This window comes from Branchiostoma lanceolatum, chromosome 4 (assembly GCF_035083965.1).
Source record: "Branchiostoma lanceolatum isolate klBraLanc5 chromosome 4, klBraLanc5.hap2, whole genome shotgun sequence".
In the NCBI taxonomy this organism is placed as follows: domain Eukaryota; kingdom Metazoa; phylum Chordata; class Leptocardii; order Amphioxiformes; family Branchiostomatidae; genus Branchiostoma; species Branchiostoma lanceolatum.
In genome coordinates, this window is record NC_089725.1 from 10584143 (window position 1) to 10601836 (window position 17694).

The 17694-nt window shown below is 41.1% G+C and overlaps 1 protein-coding gene across 3 annotated transcripts; it reads right to left on the minus strand.

The window, feature by feature from the left end:
- Positions 1–1775: 1775 nt before the first annotated feature.
- LOC136432524 (coiled-coil domain-containing protein 170-like) lies at positions 1776–15361 on the minus strand. Of its 3 annotated transcripts, none has more exons than XM_066423882.1 (14): positions 14839–15361; positions 12911–12987; positions 11463–11484; positions 11039–11200; positions 10557–10813; positions 10022–10069; positions 9317–9467; positions 8766–8951; positions 7137–7454; positions 5934–6134; positions 5125–5298; positions 4527–4616; positions 3184–3573; positions 1776–2747 (listed from the first exon to the last, which is right to left on the minus strand). In XM_066423882.1, the coding sequence occupies exons 1-14, from the start codon at positions 15076–15078 to the stop codon at positions 2478–2480; spliced, it is 2586 nt and encodes an 861-aa protein (XP_066279979.1). In that variant the 5' UTR covers positions 15079–15361; the 3' UTR covers positions 1776–2477. The 3 variants fall into 3 exon arrangements, with proteins under 3 accessions (XP_066279979.1, XP_066279978.1, XP_066279980.1); XM_066423881.1 differs by having other exon boundaries at positions 11463–11487; XM_066423883.1 differs by lacking the exon at positions 10022–10069 and having other exon boundaries at positions 11463–11487.
- Positions 15362–17694: the final 2333 nt, after the last annotated feature.

Here is a 17694-nt window from a genome sequence, read left to right on the forward strand (position 1 = left end):
CCACCCCTCACACTAAGACAAAATGGACCATTCCTAAATTTCACGCGTGCGTGGGTCATACGAGATACCGTCTGTTTCAATTACTAGCTCTATTGCTTTCACTATTATAGCACATAATCCGAAAATACGATTTGCGTGAAAATAATTACCATTAAAAGAGCGAAAGCGGTCCAAAAAAGTCCAACTGTACTTTTGTTATCATCTTCTATGACATTATAATCAAAATGTTGGTGAAACTATTGCTTATGTAAATAGGTTAGACTCGTGAAAATCTGTTGTTATTGCACTACAAATACGCACAACACGTACTTAACAACCTACACATTAATGTATGAAAAAGACCTATCGGCTTAGCGCTTACGTTTCATCTTTCGTTACTGTGTTGTATATAATAGTTCAACAAAATCTTATGTGCATATTTGTACAAATAACATATGTGTACATGTCCATAATATCGTACGCATATATACCAAAGCATATGACCACAAGTTAAAGTGTCAAGACAATGCAACTTAGCTTGTTATGTTACTCACAAATAGAATCATGCTTCTTTGGAAATACTGGCGCGCACTTTCAGAATTTCTATCTATTTCTTTGTTTTGCTTCGTTTACCATGGTTAATGTATTCCATAGATCAGTGAATGCCATTGGCAGGCATTGGTTTAGTCACATTTGCCGTACGATTTTTTGTCTTAGGATTTTCAGATAAACGTATTCTCTTTAAAGATCTTCGACACCTTTTTGTCCCGTCGCAAGACAGCTGAATTTTGCACCGACACTTCCACGACTATCCTACGAATGTCCTCATTTATGTCGGGGGGTAATTGTACGACGACACTGTCACCAGGTCTTTAGGAGGGCGGACCCATGCAGAAACCGCTCCGTTTCAACAAGCAAAACGCTCGCACACACGACTGTTAAACATTTCCCAAAGGCCGAGTTAAAACAAGCTGTCGGTGGTTGAATGATAACCAGCGACGCCTGAGGGACGCATTGACAGCTGTGGTGGCGAGATTAGTAAGCCACGCGTGAGCTCGGTATCACTCTTAGTTCGTATGCTACTCCCATGTTCCTTGGCATTGTCAAATGAAGGTAAAAAAAGCATACACCACCAACCGTAAGGGAAGGAAAGGAACAGCCCTTGAAAAAAGCTACCCATTTCACACTATTTCTTCGCATCGACGACATTTCTACACCGACGTTAACTGAAGCGCTACTACAGGTTATCTGTGGTGTCATGATACGCTAGATATCAAAAGCTATATTTTATGATACTGTACGCCGTGTAAACCGTGATACTTTCAAAGTTGACGCGTTGCCATGACAGCCATCCGCTGCGAATTCCGATGTATGCAAAATACGAATAGTATAATTAGTGGTTCAGATACTTTGAATTCTTGCATTTGGTTTGAAGTTTGAACAGTGTAACTCAGAATTATGATATTTGTTAGGTGGTTAGGACTATTGAAAACAAATATCCGATTTTTGGCGTCCTGGCGGTCTTGCTTCATACTGCAGGCAAATATCTGGCCTTATATTTAAACATACCTTGGTCTTCTTTTTTAGAAGTGACAGAAGCATCCGATATATACGTTTGAAAATGCTGATCAGATTTAATGCTTTATCTTTATACCTGTTCCTATTTCATTGTTGCTCAGGTTATGTGTGTATGTGCTACATTGAATTCATTTTGGAAAATAGTTTAGTATGTGCAGAAGTATAATAAAATATATGAAACAAAAGCCAGATATTCAATAATCACAAACTCACCAATGTTCAAGTCTTTGCTTTAATAAAAAGGACCATATTTACAAAATCATGTTTCCCTAATATAATAAAGGTGTTTGAGAAAACATCAGGGACAACCTTATTACATTATGTGTTGCAATATTCAGAGTCGTTATATTTCATCTGATGATGACGATGATAAATTCTAAAAGCAAAAATTATCAACGATTGCACAAATCATTTAGCATCCAGTTCTGTAGAATCTACATGATTATCTCTTCAACAATTTTTGCACTACCTACACAAGTTTGTATTGTACAAAAGCCCTTATGCATGACATGCGGTCCAAAAAGGATATATACAGCACTGCATTATATCATAGTTACCGTAATATATAGCTGCTCATGACTTACAAATAAGTTCCACCAAATCTATATCTTAAAGCAATTGATGTCTTACTCTAAATAATAAAAACTACTGATTCGTATCTTTTACATTTCTTAAAGGCATCTTATCTTAAAAAGGCACACTGCATTGATCTTAACTTCCACATTTCCTATATATAATTCTATAAACTGCTACCACAAAATTTCATATATTTGTAATCTTCCCCATGCAGTTGACAAATGTACGACCATTGACATGCACAATCGTTATTTCTCAATGAAAATAGACGAGATTGTTTTACCAGTCTGTACGCTTTTATACAAGACAAGACAGACAAAGAAATTGGTTCTTTACAACATGTACTATTGGGTTTGGTAGTATCTTCTTGTCGGAGATACCGATCGAGCACGTCTTGGACTCCTTGGGCTCGTCTTAAGGAACCGTCGCGCATCCACGTACCCTTCCACAAACTGGTCGTCGAGTGCGGTCTCTACGCCGAGTGTCGTCGCGGCGTGCGAGTGATGCGCGTTGACCAGCTTCTCCAGCCGGGCGATGATCTCGTAGTTTGGCACGGCGAGGGTGTGGATCTCCAGGCCGAGCATGCGGGCGATGACTTGGCGGAAGTCAACAAGCTGCAAGATATAAATGAAGATGCCTATTGATTAATTACTGACATGTATCAATCTTGACATCACAATGTCTTTGGTTCTTGTCACTATCGCATGCAATGATGTGATGCAATGCCAAAATCAATGATTTGTTTGCATCACAAAGCATACGATATGAGTAGTTGCCACACATGTCTAAATTTTCTAAAACAATACATAATATAAATAATGTACAATGTCAATTGTTTAACTTTTGGCACACTTGAGTAGCCATTTGTATACCAATTCTCTATTGGTTAGATTTGTATTATGAGGTTAGGCAGTCAAGGTTAAAGTGTGTATTCTTTAGTGTGTGGGAAGGGAACTCGTAAATGTGCTTAAGCACCTGTTCTGCCCACCTTTTAACATTGTGATAATTTCAAATTAGGCAATAAACAAAAACAATAGATATGATACAGACCTCCTTCTCCCTCCTGGCCACTTCGTCCAGTGCCAGCTTGGTGCTCCTGAGCTCATTGGACAGAGCCTGCACGGTGTTGGATGACAGCACCTTTGTCTCCTCGCTCTCCGCCTCGGTCATCTGCATCTCGGACTTCAGGTTGCTGACCTTCTTCCCCAGCTTCTCCTTCATAAGACGTAGCCTAAGGAGTTCGTCCTCCTGGTCTTTGATGTGGTCCTTCTGCTGCAGGGTCCTGACCTTGAGGTCGGTGACCTCCTGCAGCTTGGCCTTCAGCTCGGTGTTGTGGGCACGAGCGTTTCCCAGCTGGCCCTGCAGGCGCTCCACCTGCTTCTGCAGCTTGCGGATCTTCATGGACGCATCGTCCCTTTCCAAGGCAAGCTCGTTACGACCCTGGGGGTGCAAAATAAAAGTTACCACTTCTGCTTTCTTCACCTTTTGAACATATCACTTGGAATTTAGATATGACATAGAATATATCGAATGCTGTACTGCAGCAAGAAAATGACTGTTCAAATTCTACTTGCAAGGCTTTCTGGTCTGAAATTCACATTGATAATTGGTCTCGGTTCGGAGTTTTTTTTTACAATTCAGGGCCGACCTGACTTGTTCCCAGAAAGGCAATAGCATTTTTCTAAACATCCTTTTTCGGCCGATTCAATGTTTCCGATGGATAGGGATGCCTTGCCTTCGAACGACTGATGAATTTGATATTCTCTGTGGAAACGTAATTTTTGGTGAAAATGTCATTTAAAGCAATTTTCATTCCCCAAAACTGCTATTTTTAGGGCATTCTTCCAAGGCTGCTGGAAGGAAAAAAAAGTTTTCCTAGGATAATGACCGATATGGGAATAAAGGTCATCATTCTGTCTGTGCAATTAGGAAAAATGAAAAAAATCGTGAGGATACGTTTTCCGCAATCCCCGATGGGGCGAAACCATGCAAAACGCACATAGAACGCACAATTCGGGTAATCAGGCAACAAGGCCGTGTTACCTTCATCGCGCACTAATACCAGGAAGTCTTCGCGGACGACCAAAACTTGGAAACCGTAAAACGCTACGAAGATCAGGTTTTTCAGGAAATATAAAAGATAACACACTGCTATAGCGATAGCCGAAAAATTGGGAGCCAAAACTATGGAGAAAACCTAGGATTTGCGTTTTATTTTAGAGACTCTTTAGGTATCCGGTCAAAACAATTCCGAACCTGGAACCAATTGTCTAGTGATTTCTTCTGCTGCCTTTCAACTTGATATTGTTAGCACAGTTATCTTGTCACCTACTAACCTACTGTACTACCAGATAAAAAATCTAAAAGTGTTCGAGAAGTGGACATGCCCATACCTGCAGCTTCTCTTCCAGCTGCCCAATCTTCTTGCGGAGCAGGTCCATGTGAAGGTCCTTACTCTCCAGCTGTTCTTTCTGCTGTTTAACCTGCAGAAAACCGAGGCACTCAGTCAGAGGGGCCATTTTTATCATCTGTTCTTTGATATCTAACGCAATATATAGGATTCTTAAACCACACTGATTCAGGATAAAAGATTTTTTCAAACCATCTTGTGATTTTTTTAAAAGCATCTTGGGATTGTTTTAAAAAATCTCAAGATTAAGTCAAAACATCTCAAGATTAAGTCAAAACATCTCAAGATATAGCAAAAATCTCAAGATGTCTTTTTTCATTCTCAGTCAATGAATCATGACTGTAGACACCCATTGGGGTCATCATGATCCCTTGTGTAACATAGATGTTTTTCACAAAATATCAGATATGTCCTAAGTTTAGAATTTAAAATACTAGAAGAATTAGTCCAAAATGCTCTGCTCAGTCCAAAAATGATCTGCTTTTTGTTAGTAGTTATCCACTGGAATAATGAATCCGATCCATCTGTCTGTATTCTTGTGTTTTACGAAATTCTTGCAAATAAGTATCAGTCGTGCGTACCTTCCTCTGCAGGTTGTAGACGTGCGTCGTGCGGTCCTTCAGCGAATCTCCCTCCATGTGGACCAGCTGCTGGGCCCTCGCCACAAGGGCGTCGCCGTTCAAGTCAAAGCCGACATCCAGTGCAATCTCATCCAGCTTCATCACCCGTGCCATCTTCTCCAGAAACTCCAGATACTACACAGGGTTTAAACAGACAGGAATAAGGCCTAAATTTGAAGGGGGTCTGCATGTTTTTATCTTTAGGCGTATCAAGCTATTCTAATTTTTACACTGTTAACCTTCTTCCTGCTGCCTAACTCTGTAACCAATAGAGAATGGGCCGAGGTGCCAAACGGCTACTTCAGTGTGCTAAAGGTTAATCATAGCTGCCACTTTAATTCAACGTTGGGTGTTTTTTGTGTGAAGCATATACAATTGGTCATTTTGATCCTATGTAGCATATTATGTGCTAACCCTAATCCTTGATTCAGTTACCAAAAATAATCACCATCTATACAATGCTATATATACTTTTGTCCTGATAGCTATAGTGATACACTGTTTTTTGTGTAGAAGTGTTATCTGGTAATATATATATTATCATATACAGTTAAACCTGTACAAGTGACCACTTTTACATAAGGACAACCTGGGCAATGTGACCACTTTTTGGTGGCTCCTTAGATATTTCTTCCCATTGACACAAGAATTAAGAATCCTGTCTATAAAGTGAACACCTGTCCAAATAGACCATATTCTATTGGTACCCTGAGTGGTCTACATGTACTTGTAGAGTTTTGTCTGTATTTAGAATAACCTGGTTGGCTCACCCTCTGTTTGTCTGTCCTGAGCCCATCTCTCAGCACATCTGCCGAGGACAGCTCACCCTCCATGTTGTTCAGCCTCTCCTTGAAGTCGTTGACGTGAGCTTCGGCCTTCTTGGCCCTGCGGATGGCCTGCTGGTGCAGCTCACACTGCGACTCCAGCTGCTTGGTCAGCTCCTTCACTTTCAGGTCAAGCATTTCTGATTCCTGGGGAGTAAGTTAAGATAATGAGTGGGTTGAACCCTAACCCTAACCCCCAACCCTCACTCTATCCCCAAGCCTAACCCCTAACCCCAACCCCTAACGTAACATGACCTATTTACGTGCAGAACCTATTTACGTCCGGTTTGGCTCATGTCCACGTGTCGCGGTGTATTATGCCAAAGTATGATCCTTAGCCATCTCTTTAATTTTTGCACAGCAAAACATATTGGCCATGCGTTTACCACGTGAACGCCACGTGCCGTACATGTGGGGGAAATTTACAGATAAACATTGTTTTTTTCCATCGCGTTAAGCAAGTGGCCGGACAGACATAGTGATTTTACTATCATTTGTCTGCAGACTACTTTGGACAGTTACTGTGCATTTTTTTCTGGTCTATGTTCTTCAAGCATAGCGCTAGAAGGGAAAAGATTCAGAAGTGGACGATAATGGGTTACCCTAGCACAATTCTTCATCATATACCTCAGTATAAATACATGCTCGCACGGCGTTAAACAGGCGGAGAAAAACTTACAGACCATGCATTTCCTTTTTAGAAGAGCTGATATTTCTGCCCATGGGTTTGAAATTTGGCTCTGTCCGCGCGGTTTTGAGATAAATACGTTTTGAATAAATCGGACGTTAATTGGTCATCTTACGTTACATGTATTTCACAGAGTCTGACATTTTTTTCAAATATTGTATTTTTTTGTCTTTTATATTATCATCTTTTTGAAATAGTAACCTTCCATTTTTAGGGAGCTTGTTGGGTGATTACTCACGCATAAGGCCTAACGTTAACATGTAGATCAAGCATGTTACAGGTACAATTTTAGAAACAGCAAAATATGTTGGGTTCCATATCGTTTTTGTGTTCTTGATAATCTATTTTAGCTCAGAGGGTGCAATTTTCTCTTGAACACTTGAGAAAAAATGCCTTCACATATACCTAAGGAGTTGCCATAAAAGTAAAATATTGTGCAAAAAACACTCAATTTTACTAACCGCTTGCTTGTCCCTGCTGGAGCCCATGATGGCCCTGATCCTGTCTTTAATGTCGTCCTCCCTCTCATGAACGATGTGGTGCCCGTCGCTCAAGAGCGAGGCGATAGCCTGTTTGAACGTGTCCAGCTGCGTCTGGGCTGCCTTGGCCGTGTACTGGCTGGTCCGCAGCTTCTCGTCCATGGTCTGTACGCGACCCTCTCGGTGTTCAAGCTCGTCGCGTGTGGACTTCCACGCCTTCTCGCTGGACTCGATACGTTCCCTCAGAAGCTGGTTCTCCCGAACCAACGCCTCCTTGGACCGAATTGCTTCCTCCCTGTCCTGTGATATCAAAATAATATCTTTTAGACAAGACTGTCATACTTGTGAAGAGCTGCCTTTGTTTGTTGTTTGTTTTTTTGTCTGTTTGTTTGTTAAAGTTGTCATTGGAGTGTAAGGTTCTAACACACAACCCATAGAATTTACCTGGTCAACACCTGGTCAACAAGTAAACGTCTTCAAGTTGAAAGCTGTTGCACCAGAACCTAATTTTCCACTAACTGATAGAATATCTATAACTGTATTTACCGGTAGGACTGAATCATTATTCATAGACAGTCATGTACAATGTATACAGCCATCAATATTTCCAAAGCCAATATAGCTAAGTTAAACCTCCTGTGATGCAGCATTAAAAGCAATTCAACAAACATAGCTTAGCTGTCCTAAAAGCCCACCCATGACAATTTTCTATGCATTAATGTGTGAGAATTTCAAAGTGATGGACAACTGCACCTATTCTAGTGTATCTACCCATGAAAATATGTAGGTATTTGATAGATAAGTAAATGGATGACAGGAGAGAGATGTCATTAGGCAACTTGCCTTAGGGGGATGTGGGATCATGGGATATACCTCCAGGAGGTGGGGGGGGGGAGACAAGAAAAGACAGTCAAGTTAGAACACTTGTTGATTAGAACACATCTGAACACAAGCATGGAGAGGATTTGTGGAAAGAGTGCTGTAGGTGTTCAGTGGATTGGGAGTATCCTGGAATCCATCCTATTCTACATGTAGCTCCAGAGTTCAAAGCTCCTTTGATTGCATCCAAGCAGAAAATGCCTTTCCCGACTTTGATTTGTCAAAATTCATGGTTGGCTGGCTCAGATGACTTTTAAGATAGTCCAACTTGCCGACCAACTGCCAATCACAGATGACGTTGCTCACGACTAACTCCCAACCATGGTTTGGAGAAGGTTGGGAGGCCGGCTATGTGTGACAGGGACAAAGCACACCAATCACCAGTATGATATTGAGCAGTGTTAGAAACAGGCCTTAAAAGCTGAGAAGTACAAGAGAAAGATGAGAGAAACAGTACCTGGTGCAAAGACTAGACACCGAGGGTGCAGGAGATCTGAGGAAAGAGGAGGACAGTGGAAGCAGTAACAGTTACTATAACATTGAGTGACAGCGGTGTGAGAGATACCAGTCAGACGCCTGGCATTTAGCTGTTTGAGCAGTGAGTTTACCTCAAGTGTAAGTACAGATGGCACAAATGTGGAACTTTTCTATAGCAAGCTCATTCTACAGCAACTGACATGCTGGAAAAAAATGACAACTGCTGGTCAATCTAGGGGGATCCCCTCTACTCACCATCCTCAGCTGCTCCGTACTGGTGTTGATTTGAGACAGGTTTCGCTGCTCGCGGCCGACTTCTGAGACCAGCCTCATGATGGTCTCCCTGCTCGCCTTAGTCTCAAGCTCGCTGCTATTCAGCGCTTCAGTCAGCGTGGACAGACGCCCACGAAGCATGGTGTTCTCCTCAAGTATGGTGTTGATCTACAGATGAAGAAAACATACACATCTGTCACATCAATAAATCTATTTTTTGTAAAATTCACATTGATTTTCCAAGGATTATGTTATTTATTGAGGCGTTCTCCATATATACATGTATGATTCATAATTTAAGATAAGATCAACAAAATAAGAAGAAAGTAACAATGACAATTGTCATCTGTAATAGAAACGGTGGATTCATTCCTCAACAAAAACTGGAAAAGTTCAAATATTTGTGTTAACTTATCGTTTGACGTTGGGTGTATAACAACACAACCTAAAGACAAATTTTCCTTTTTGGACAAAATATTTGAACTATTGCTGTCAGCTGGAAGTGATAGTTTGAGTATCCCATCATGCCTCACCTTGTGAGTGACCTTCTCAATGACATCGGGGATGCTACCGGCTGCGGTGTCCAGATTGATGCAGCGTCCGACCTCCGTGCAGAGGTCGCGGTATTTCCTCTCCCACGACTGAGACGACTGCTCTGCGCCCTCGCGCTCGTTGATGTGACTCCTGTGTGCGAGAGAAAAGAACAGGTCAGACACAAGTGGAGTTTGGTTTTTGCCCTAGAAATCCTGAAAAATCCTGAAAATTGTCTACCAGTAGGTATTGCACAGTTACTGCACGGTCACATTCGTCGTAGGTTGTCGTATGATTTTGATGCTGTGGAAGAATTTCTAAGCAGAACCAATACAATATTTACTGTATTAAGACAGCTGAATTTTGTAGAACACATGCAGGACTATCACCAGGTTTGGAAACATATGACGATCGCACGACACGCGACCAGGCCCCTACGCTTAACATAATTACACCGACTCCATCACCATAGCATCTGGTGGGTTACTGCGCCATTGGACGTTAGGGGAGTCCATGCTATACAGGAATAGGTCAGAGCTTTGATGAGATTAATTTCCTTCTTGAATGTGAGACCTTCTTTATCATCAACAGAGTTTCATGTTTATTCCATACATTTTCATTACATAGCAAAAGATTGAGCATAAAAATCTCATGGCCTGACCCATTCCTTACTAAGAAGCGTGCGATACGAATAAAGACTTCTCTACCTGAAGTTTTGATCAGTAAGAAATGTGACATGTCTTCGTTCCTTGAATCTGTGCATGGACATGGCATTGAATGAAATTTTTTAGTATGTTTAGTATTGCATGGTTTGAGTTTACCCTTTTCATGAGAGAATGATTTCTTTCTACTCGATTGAAATCGTCTTCTTTCCGATGAAGGCTGATGTTTTAACGGTAACTCAAATTGACCCATGTTATTTATATGTATTACTACTCTAGAATTGCTCAATGTTATCATCTATTTAGTATCATTTGATTGTCAGAATTGTAATAATCTATGAATTGGTTTAAAGCCGTAAAAACTAAGACTTAGATGGGGGGAAAATATTTTACATAGACCTCTTTGCAACAGCCCCCTTATGAGAAAATTTTTATTGCTACTCAACAGAAATTTTCTGTTTTCCAGTGAGGGCTCAGAACTTGTTTAACAGTGACTCAAATTGACCCATTGTTTATTCATGTTATCATTCACGTAGTGGCTTATGAATATGATATCAGTTATCAAAATTTTATTTGTTACCTGAGTCGTCCCTCCAGCTCAGCAACCCTGTCCTGGTACTCCCGCACTTCCTTTTGCAGGGCCTGGATGGTGATTTCCCCGCGCCCCTTCACGACCGACAGCGTCCCGGTCTCGTCGTCCATCTCCCGGATGCGGTTACGCAGAGTCTGCACCAGCGCCACCTGGCGGGCGTTGTCCTCCTTGTAGCTCTGCACCTCCGACTCCAAGTCCCTGATTTGCACGTCTTTGATTGCGCACCTGTTCTTGGTCTCTCCCAGCTGTGATTGGAGGAAAATATAATTTCATAAGTTTCACCGGGTTGTGACAAGTAAGGGCTCATAAAATGCATGTGAACTTTCATGAACCCAAAATTCATCAAGGCCGGGCACCAAGACCTAATTTCTTTTACCATACCTGGGCATTTTAGCTGCAAAATTTTATGGGGAAACTTAAAAATACAAATTAATGTACAGGTGGAATGTTACAAAGAGAAGGATCCTTACCTCTGCTTGAAGGCGCTCAGCTTTAACCTGCATGGCGGCCAGCTCACCAGTGGCGCTTTCCGCGGCCATGCGGTAGTGCAGGGTCCGTCCCCCTGTTGGTGGGGGTTGGGGTGGGGGCTGGGGGGGATAGGCAGGGTCTCCAGAAGAGAAATAGCCATTGATCTGGAAAATGACAAGAATAGAAAACCATTTAGAAGTTGTAAATGTATGGTAGGTGATGAAATGGTAGAAATGTTGTGCTACTGAATCATTATATTAATGGATGGATGGATGGATTTCACTGTGTAGAAACCATCAACTGTTTTCATAATCACTTTGCTTTACAACTAACATCATTAAAGGAAGGGAAACAAGCAGATGTTAAAAGAATTTAAGATATTTTAGAAATGCCTTCAGTTGGCAATGTCATATAAATGTGTCTCACCTTTGGTGTCTCATGTCCTTTACTGCTCGAGGGAAAAAAAAGATTTGAAGTCAATCAATGAAAATGATGACAACTGTGGTAAGAACATATCTATATGAGACAGAAAAAAAACAGTTGTTCCCAAAAATCATATACCATGTATCACAAGAGCCTGCTTAAGGCAGAGGATTTCTGCTTAATAGACCACAGAATCTAGCATATAAAGACTATGGATGAAATCCGCATGCACCATGATTTTCATCTGATTTAAAATTCTTGTGCCACTAGTTGTAGTGATACTAGGCTACCAAATCACTGTCTACACTTCTTGAATACAGGAATAACAGATTTGTTTGCAGTGATACCATTGTCTATCCCTTCAATTCTTGTTACAATGTCTATGGTCTCTACTTGGTTTTTTCCCCATCTTTTTTTGTGCTCTTGCATTAGATTTTGGAATTTGCAGAAGATGTCATCCATAAAATTTACTTACTGTGGCCTTTCAAATGGAACAAAGGTTGCAGTGAAATTTGAGGGAAAAAATGTTGCAGCTTAAATACACATGTCATGGATGACTGAGTTGTACAGTTGTGTCGCAACCTGTCCAACAAGTATCATCCTAATACTCCTAGGGTGCATAATTATCTATCTGCAACCTGCCATTTTTACATAAAAGGTTTGAAAAATGTATTAAAAAATCAGAAATTCTAGAAGATTGGCAGATGAAAAAACGATGGTTGTCAGGGGTTTTTCTAGAAAAATTGAATAAGAGGGAGCACACACAGGTGAGGGGCCGAATTGTCATAATGTGTTTATGGAAGAATCCATTGCTAAGTAAAGGCTGTATGCTGGATATTAAGCAAAAATCTGAATTCCACAAGGGGGTGCTGGGCTGAAACAAGAGGGCGCAGCGCCCCTCTTTCCTGATTTAGATAAACCCCTGCTTGTGAATTACTGTTTAGTCATATTTCTTGTGTTGCAATGTCTGAGGATTCTGGTTCCCTGAAATTTTGCTGGTGAAAGAAAAAAGGGGTTGCGTGCCATGCCCAGCTTAGTCTTTTGTCTAGATCTTATTTACCGTTGCGTAGGAGAAATTCAACCTAGATGTTTTCCAAAGACTAACACTGCAATGAAGACTCATGATTGTTCCAGTGGAAAATAGAAGGACCTGACTACTATAAGTGTAGCTGGTTTTGGGTAATACTCTGGACTCAAAAGATTGGTGTAAAATACAAATTCAAAGTATTTTCTCTATCAATGATTAGGGGGTATTTTGGACAGGTGGGTAAAAAAACAGAAAATATAGAAGCTGAATGTTTTACACTGTGAAAAATACAGGCATTTTCACACCAAATTTTTACCCTTATCTTGAATATTTATATATAACTTAATCAACAATGACCCTTTGATCTTTGCTTCATCACGGTTATTGAACTTTGATCGTTAAGGTAAGAATCCATGGTCCTTACCTTCCAGTTGCCAAAGACGTGATCAAGTCATCTTTTTTCTCCAGTTCCTTCTTGTAGAGTTTCAGCTGCTCTTGCATCTATAATTAATGGATGGTAAAGACATGTTTGTATGGTGTAACTATGTACGTGTACAACCTACTACATAAAGCGGTCATTGTCCCTGCACTTCAATGGAATTTGAGGTCTATCGTGTAATGATTAAAGGCATCTGAAAGGACTGCATACACACATGTACACGCATACACAAAGAATACTATTGACTGTCAATACACAGAAAATACATTGTATAATAGTCATTGCAGCTTATAATGTCAAGTAACCTTTGTACATCATTTCCAAAATGTAGTATTTTACATGTCTTGTATATGGATGAATGATTGTTTGCATGGAGCTTTTTCAACACCCGCATGGTCACATACCCAGGGGATTACATACCCGGTGGGATTTGAACACCGTAAATTCGTTTAAGACCGTAGCCCCTAAATTTTGTGGAACATCGAAAACCAAGTGTGTGTGGTTGCAACTATATAGAGAACGCAATAGACAGGAAGATCCAATGGTGCATGTACATGACTGTATAGTGAGTTTGCTGTGGAAAAGTGACTGCAAAAAACATGAACTTTAATGCAAATATTTAATGATATACTGTAACAGTATTTAGGTCACCTGGCAGGAACTGGTTATAACTGAATTCTGAAACTTTCACGTTTTTTAAATCTATTTTTTGCATTTTTTGCGGCGACCTCTCCATCGCAAATTCATTGACACCATGAATAACAACCCTGTACGACTGTTACGTTAAAATTTTTTCAAAAACAACCTTTCCCCTCCTACCGCTTACTACAACCACTGTGGAAGTGAATGAATCTAAAGTAACCATCTTCCTGCTGCAAATACCCCGTTATCAGTACAAATGTAATGCAAAAAGGTCACCTTGGTGGGGTGAAAGTTAATGACTGTGACATGATACTAACATACCAACTGGGGCGGGGTTGTGTTTTGGTATCACTTCCACACTACATTCATTAGCTAACAGGTGTTTTACATTTGAGGCTCCACTGGGACTTCAGGAGCCTTAATGCAAAGCAACTGAAACTGATTTTAGGAATGAAATAAGATGCTCATTCATTCTCCCTCTCTTACAAAAATCCCCACCTAAGATATACTTTTCTCTGTGTTGCCGATAAGTTGTATTTTGAGTACATTGTCCTGTATTGAATATTATCAGGATCGAATACAAGGTCACAACTTAAATCCCTTTGCGTTATTTAGGCTTCTTGTATCAATTTTTTTCTATCTAGGTATCTGAGTACGATATGACAGACATATAGAATGAAGATGACAAGTAATATTCTGTTGCTTTTGTAAACGCTTTGGAATACTGATATTTTTTTTTGCAGTTGCTGTAATTAGCCGATCAAAAGGATTACAGATTTAAGATACAGATATTCATTTTGTAATTTTCTTTATCTTTAAAGCCACAGCATTTTGTAATCATTTGACTACCTTTTTTTCACACCCTTCTATTAGCTTTGATATGTGCAAGGACGGTATCCATACAATTTAATTTGTCCTGCCTAATCTAGAATAATGAGGTGTCAGACCCCTGTGTCGCTTTCGTGTTACCATAGACATTTTGTATAAATGTGTTGTCCACCCTTTCCTTCGCATTCTAACAAATTATATACAGTCTAACCTGCCCAATGAGACCACTCCGGGGACTGAAACAATCTTGTCTATGTGGACAGGTGTCTTAAGTCAGGATTCTTAAATTTTGCCTTGAATTATGGGGAAAATTATGTGGTCACCATTGGCAGGTGGTCCTTATTATAAAGGATCATAAAGGGGTCACTTGCACAGGTTTGACTGTATCAGATACCATTCATAGGTAAAAGAGTATCGTACTACGAGAAAAGAAGCGTTCTCACCTCCTGCATGAGCCTCCATGTCTGTCCGGAGGCGCCGGGAGACGATGGGCGGTCGGCGGCGGTCCTGTACAGCGAGGCGGGCGGGGTGGATCGAGCCAGGAACGGCCGCTCGTTCCCGAGATCATACACCAGCCCGGAGTCGTCCAGCGTCTGCAGCCCTGCCCGAGGTGGGGCACTGCTCAAGCCTCCACGAGGAAGCCTCGGGAGTGAATCTTTATCCGTAAGTCTGTAACTGGTCATCTTGGACACTCGCAGAGTCACCCGTATTAAAAATCCAGGTATTTAGATCGCCGTTCTCGCACTGATGCTTTTCCCGACGTAAAATCCTCACAAAAGATCACAAAACTTGATCTTGATGCCCCTCAAATGTTAATGGAACTCTAAATTACGTTCCCACGTCAAAGAAGTGACCCGAACTTTCTCTTGATGCTATGAAAACTGAATAAAATAGCAACGTGAGCCTCCAGGTGTTATTGTTGTGCCTGGCAACATGATAAACACACTGGAGATGAACCACCACTGCGCAGCGCCTCTGCGCAGGTGGGCGGGGCTACTGACGTCATGAGTAGGCGTGGTCAAACAACGTCACTGTTGTGTTTGGGTGTATCATAGTTACATTTATGTAATTTATCTCTCTTATTCCGCTTCATTCGTCGGATTTAGGCCTTATCAACCCATTACTCTTTATCAATGTGTTACCTACCAATGTACAATGATGATTGGCGAAATGATAGGCTTTTTTTATGAACCTTTATTGATAAAAACCAAGGACATTAATATAATGTCCTTGATAAAAACACAGTCTATTTTTTGGTAGCCAGTGAGACTGAACATGGCACCTTGTTCGACAAGCGATTGAAAAAAATTCGATTGGCTTATGAATTACTTGAAATTTTATCTCCGGCTTTTGGTCCAAATGATATGAAGTCTACCACAAAAGGTACAATGAACGATATATATGAACGTATATAGACAGTCAAATAACTAGATATTATATACATGTGTGCGTGAGGGTATCGAAAACAAAGGTCGATCGCGTGTACCGTGGGACAATTACATGAAGGGCAGCAATTGTTCCGACAATTGTACACAATTAACCCTAATTAGCTGGGTGATAACATCTAAACGTTGCTCGCTTGGCTTCCAATACACATGGAAATGTAACTGATGTCTCTATATAGATCTAGTCTAGTGTTAATTTTTTGTAACCAACTGGATCTGACAATGGCCAGTAGTTCAATCCTTGTTCAGAATTGCAAAGCAAACTGCACAATGTACATCGATATTAATATTAATTTTAATGTATGTTATTAGTTGTGAGAAAAGACGCCACCTATCCGTCCTCACGCAATAATTCACGGCGTTTTAACGATCGATTGTCTGGATCTTTCAGTGGATTTACTTCTAAGTGTAATACCAATGATTATCGCCCGAGGGGGTTAATCTCGTCACACCAAACGACCACCTCCGTCAATATCTATCGGACAGCATGGTGATGACATATTGGAAAACGAAACCAGGAGTCAGTATGTTATTCTTGTCCTTCGTAGATCAATTCCTACGAAATCAGATTGACACGGCGAATAACCAGGTAGATTCCTTCAGTTACACCAAAGACTATCTTTATAAGACAATTTTCATTTATCTATTGATTCAGTAGACTCATCCATTTACAGAAATGGAGGGGAAGACAAAACAGTAGATCTCTCACCTCAGCGACTTTCTTAAGGTCTCTTGCAAGTTATCGTTTGCACTAGTGGTTCTAAGATATAAACATTCTTTGTTACATTTACCTATATAAAAAGTAAGAATATCGCCTCCTAGAAAGTAATTGGATTTATCAATAGGATGGAATGCATTCATTTGAACAAGCGGGAAGAAAGTTGAACAGCTTTGAGCTTTTATCATCATATCGTGAACAACCTATAACAAAGTGACGTTCATCTTCTACCTCATTTGGACATAAAGGAGAAAACATCAAATCTGGTCACATATAGTATGATATATTTTTTTGATATCATCCGATTTTTGCGTTCAATTTATGACTGCAGATTGAAAGGCCCTGGAAGATTTGAGTATAGAAAATGCGTTCCTCACATTTCGGTACCCAGCTGCCTGTGCGTAAAGCCAGTGGCACTGATATAACTCGGATAATTACCGCCAACAAGCCGTGAAATATAATCCAGATGTCCAACGGGCCGCGGGCCAGTGGGACGACTTGTCATGCACAGACTAGCGGAACACTACAGAACTGCAGGCAAAGTGCAAAGGTCAGTGACACGGAAGACTGGCAAGTGGACTTCGCACATGTGTATTTGAGATACCTTCGAAAGATTTTCTACACATCAAAACCCTACTCTAAAAGGACGGTACAATTCAAGGAGTTAAATCATGGCGTCCGCCGGTTCGTCTGTCGTGTTCGGCCCCGCCACGTTCTGCGCCGTGACGGGAGGGAGCCGCGGGCTGGGCCGGAGCATCGCCGTGCAGCTGGCGGGGCGACTAGGGGAGGGCTCCCGCCTGGTGCTGACCGGCCGCTCGCTACAAGGTCTACAGGAAACCAAACGGCTGGTGGAAGAGAAGTGTCCGAATCAGCTGGAGGTAAAGTTGGTGACAGGAGACATGGAGGATTCTACAGCCTACCCCGCACTGTTCTTTGACATCTTCGCAGACGCTCAACCAGGTAAGAGGGCCATGATGCCCTCAGTTTCACCGCGCGAATTTTGTGAGGCGTAGCGACTTTTTTTGATTCATCATTAATCGTAGCCAACCCGCTCTGATTCGGTATATTATCCATGATTGGTCGCTTTAATTCCACAATGCATGTCATTTGTTATCCTTAATTCATCATTTAATTAA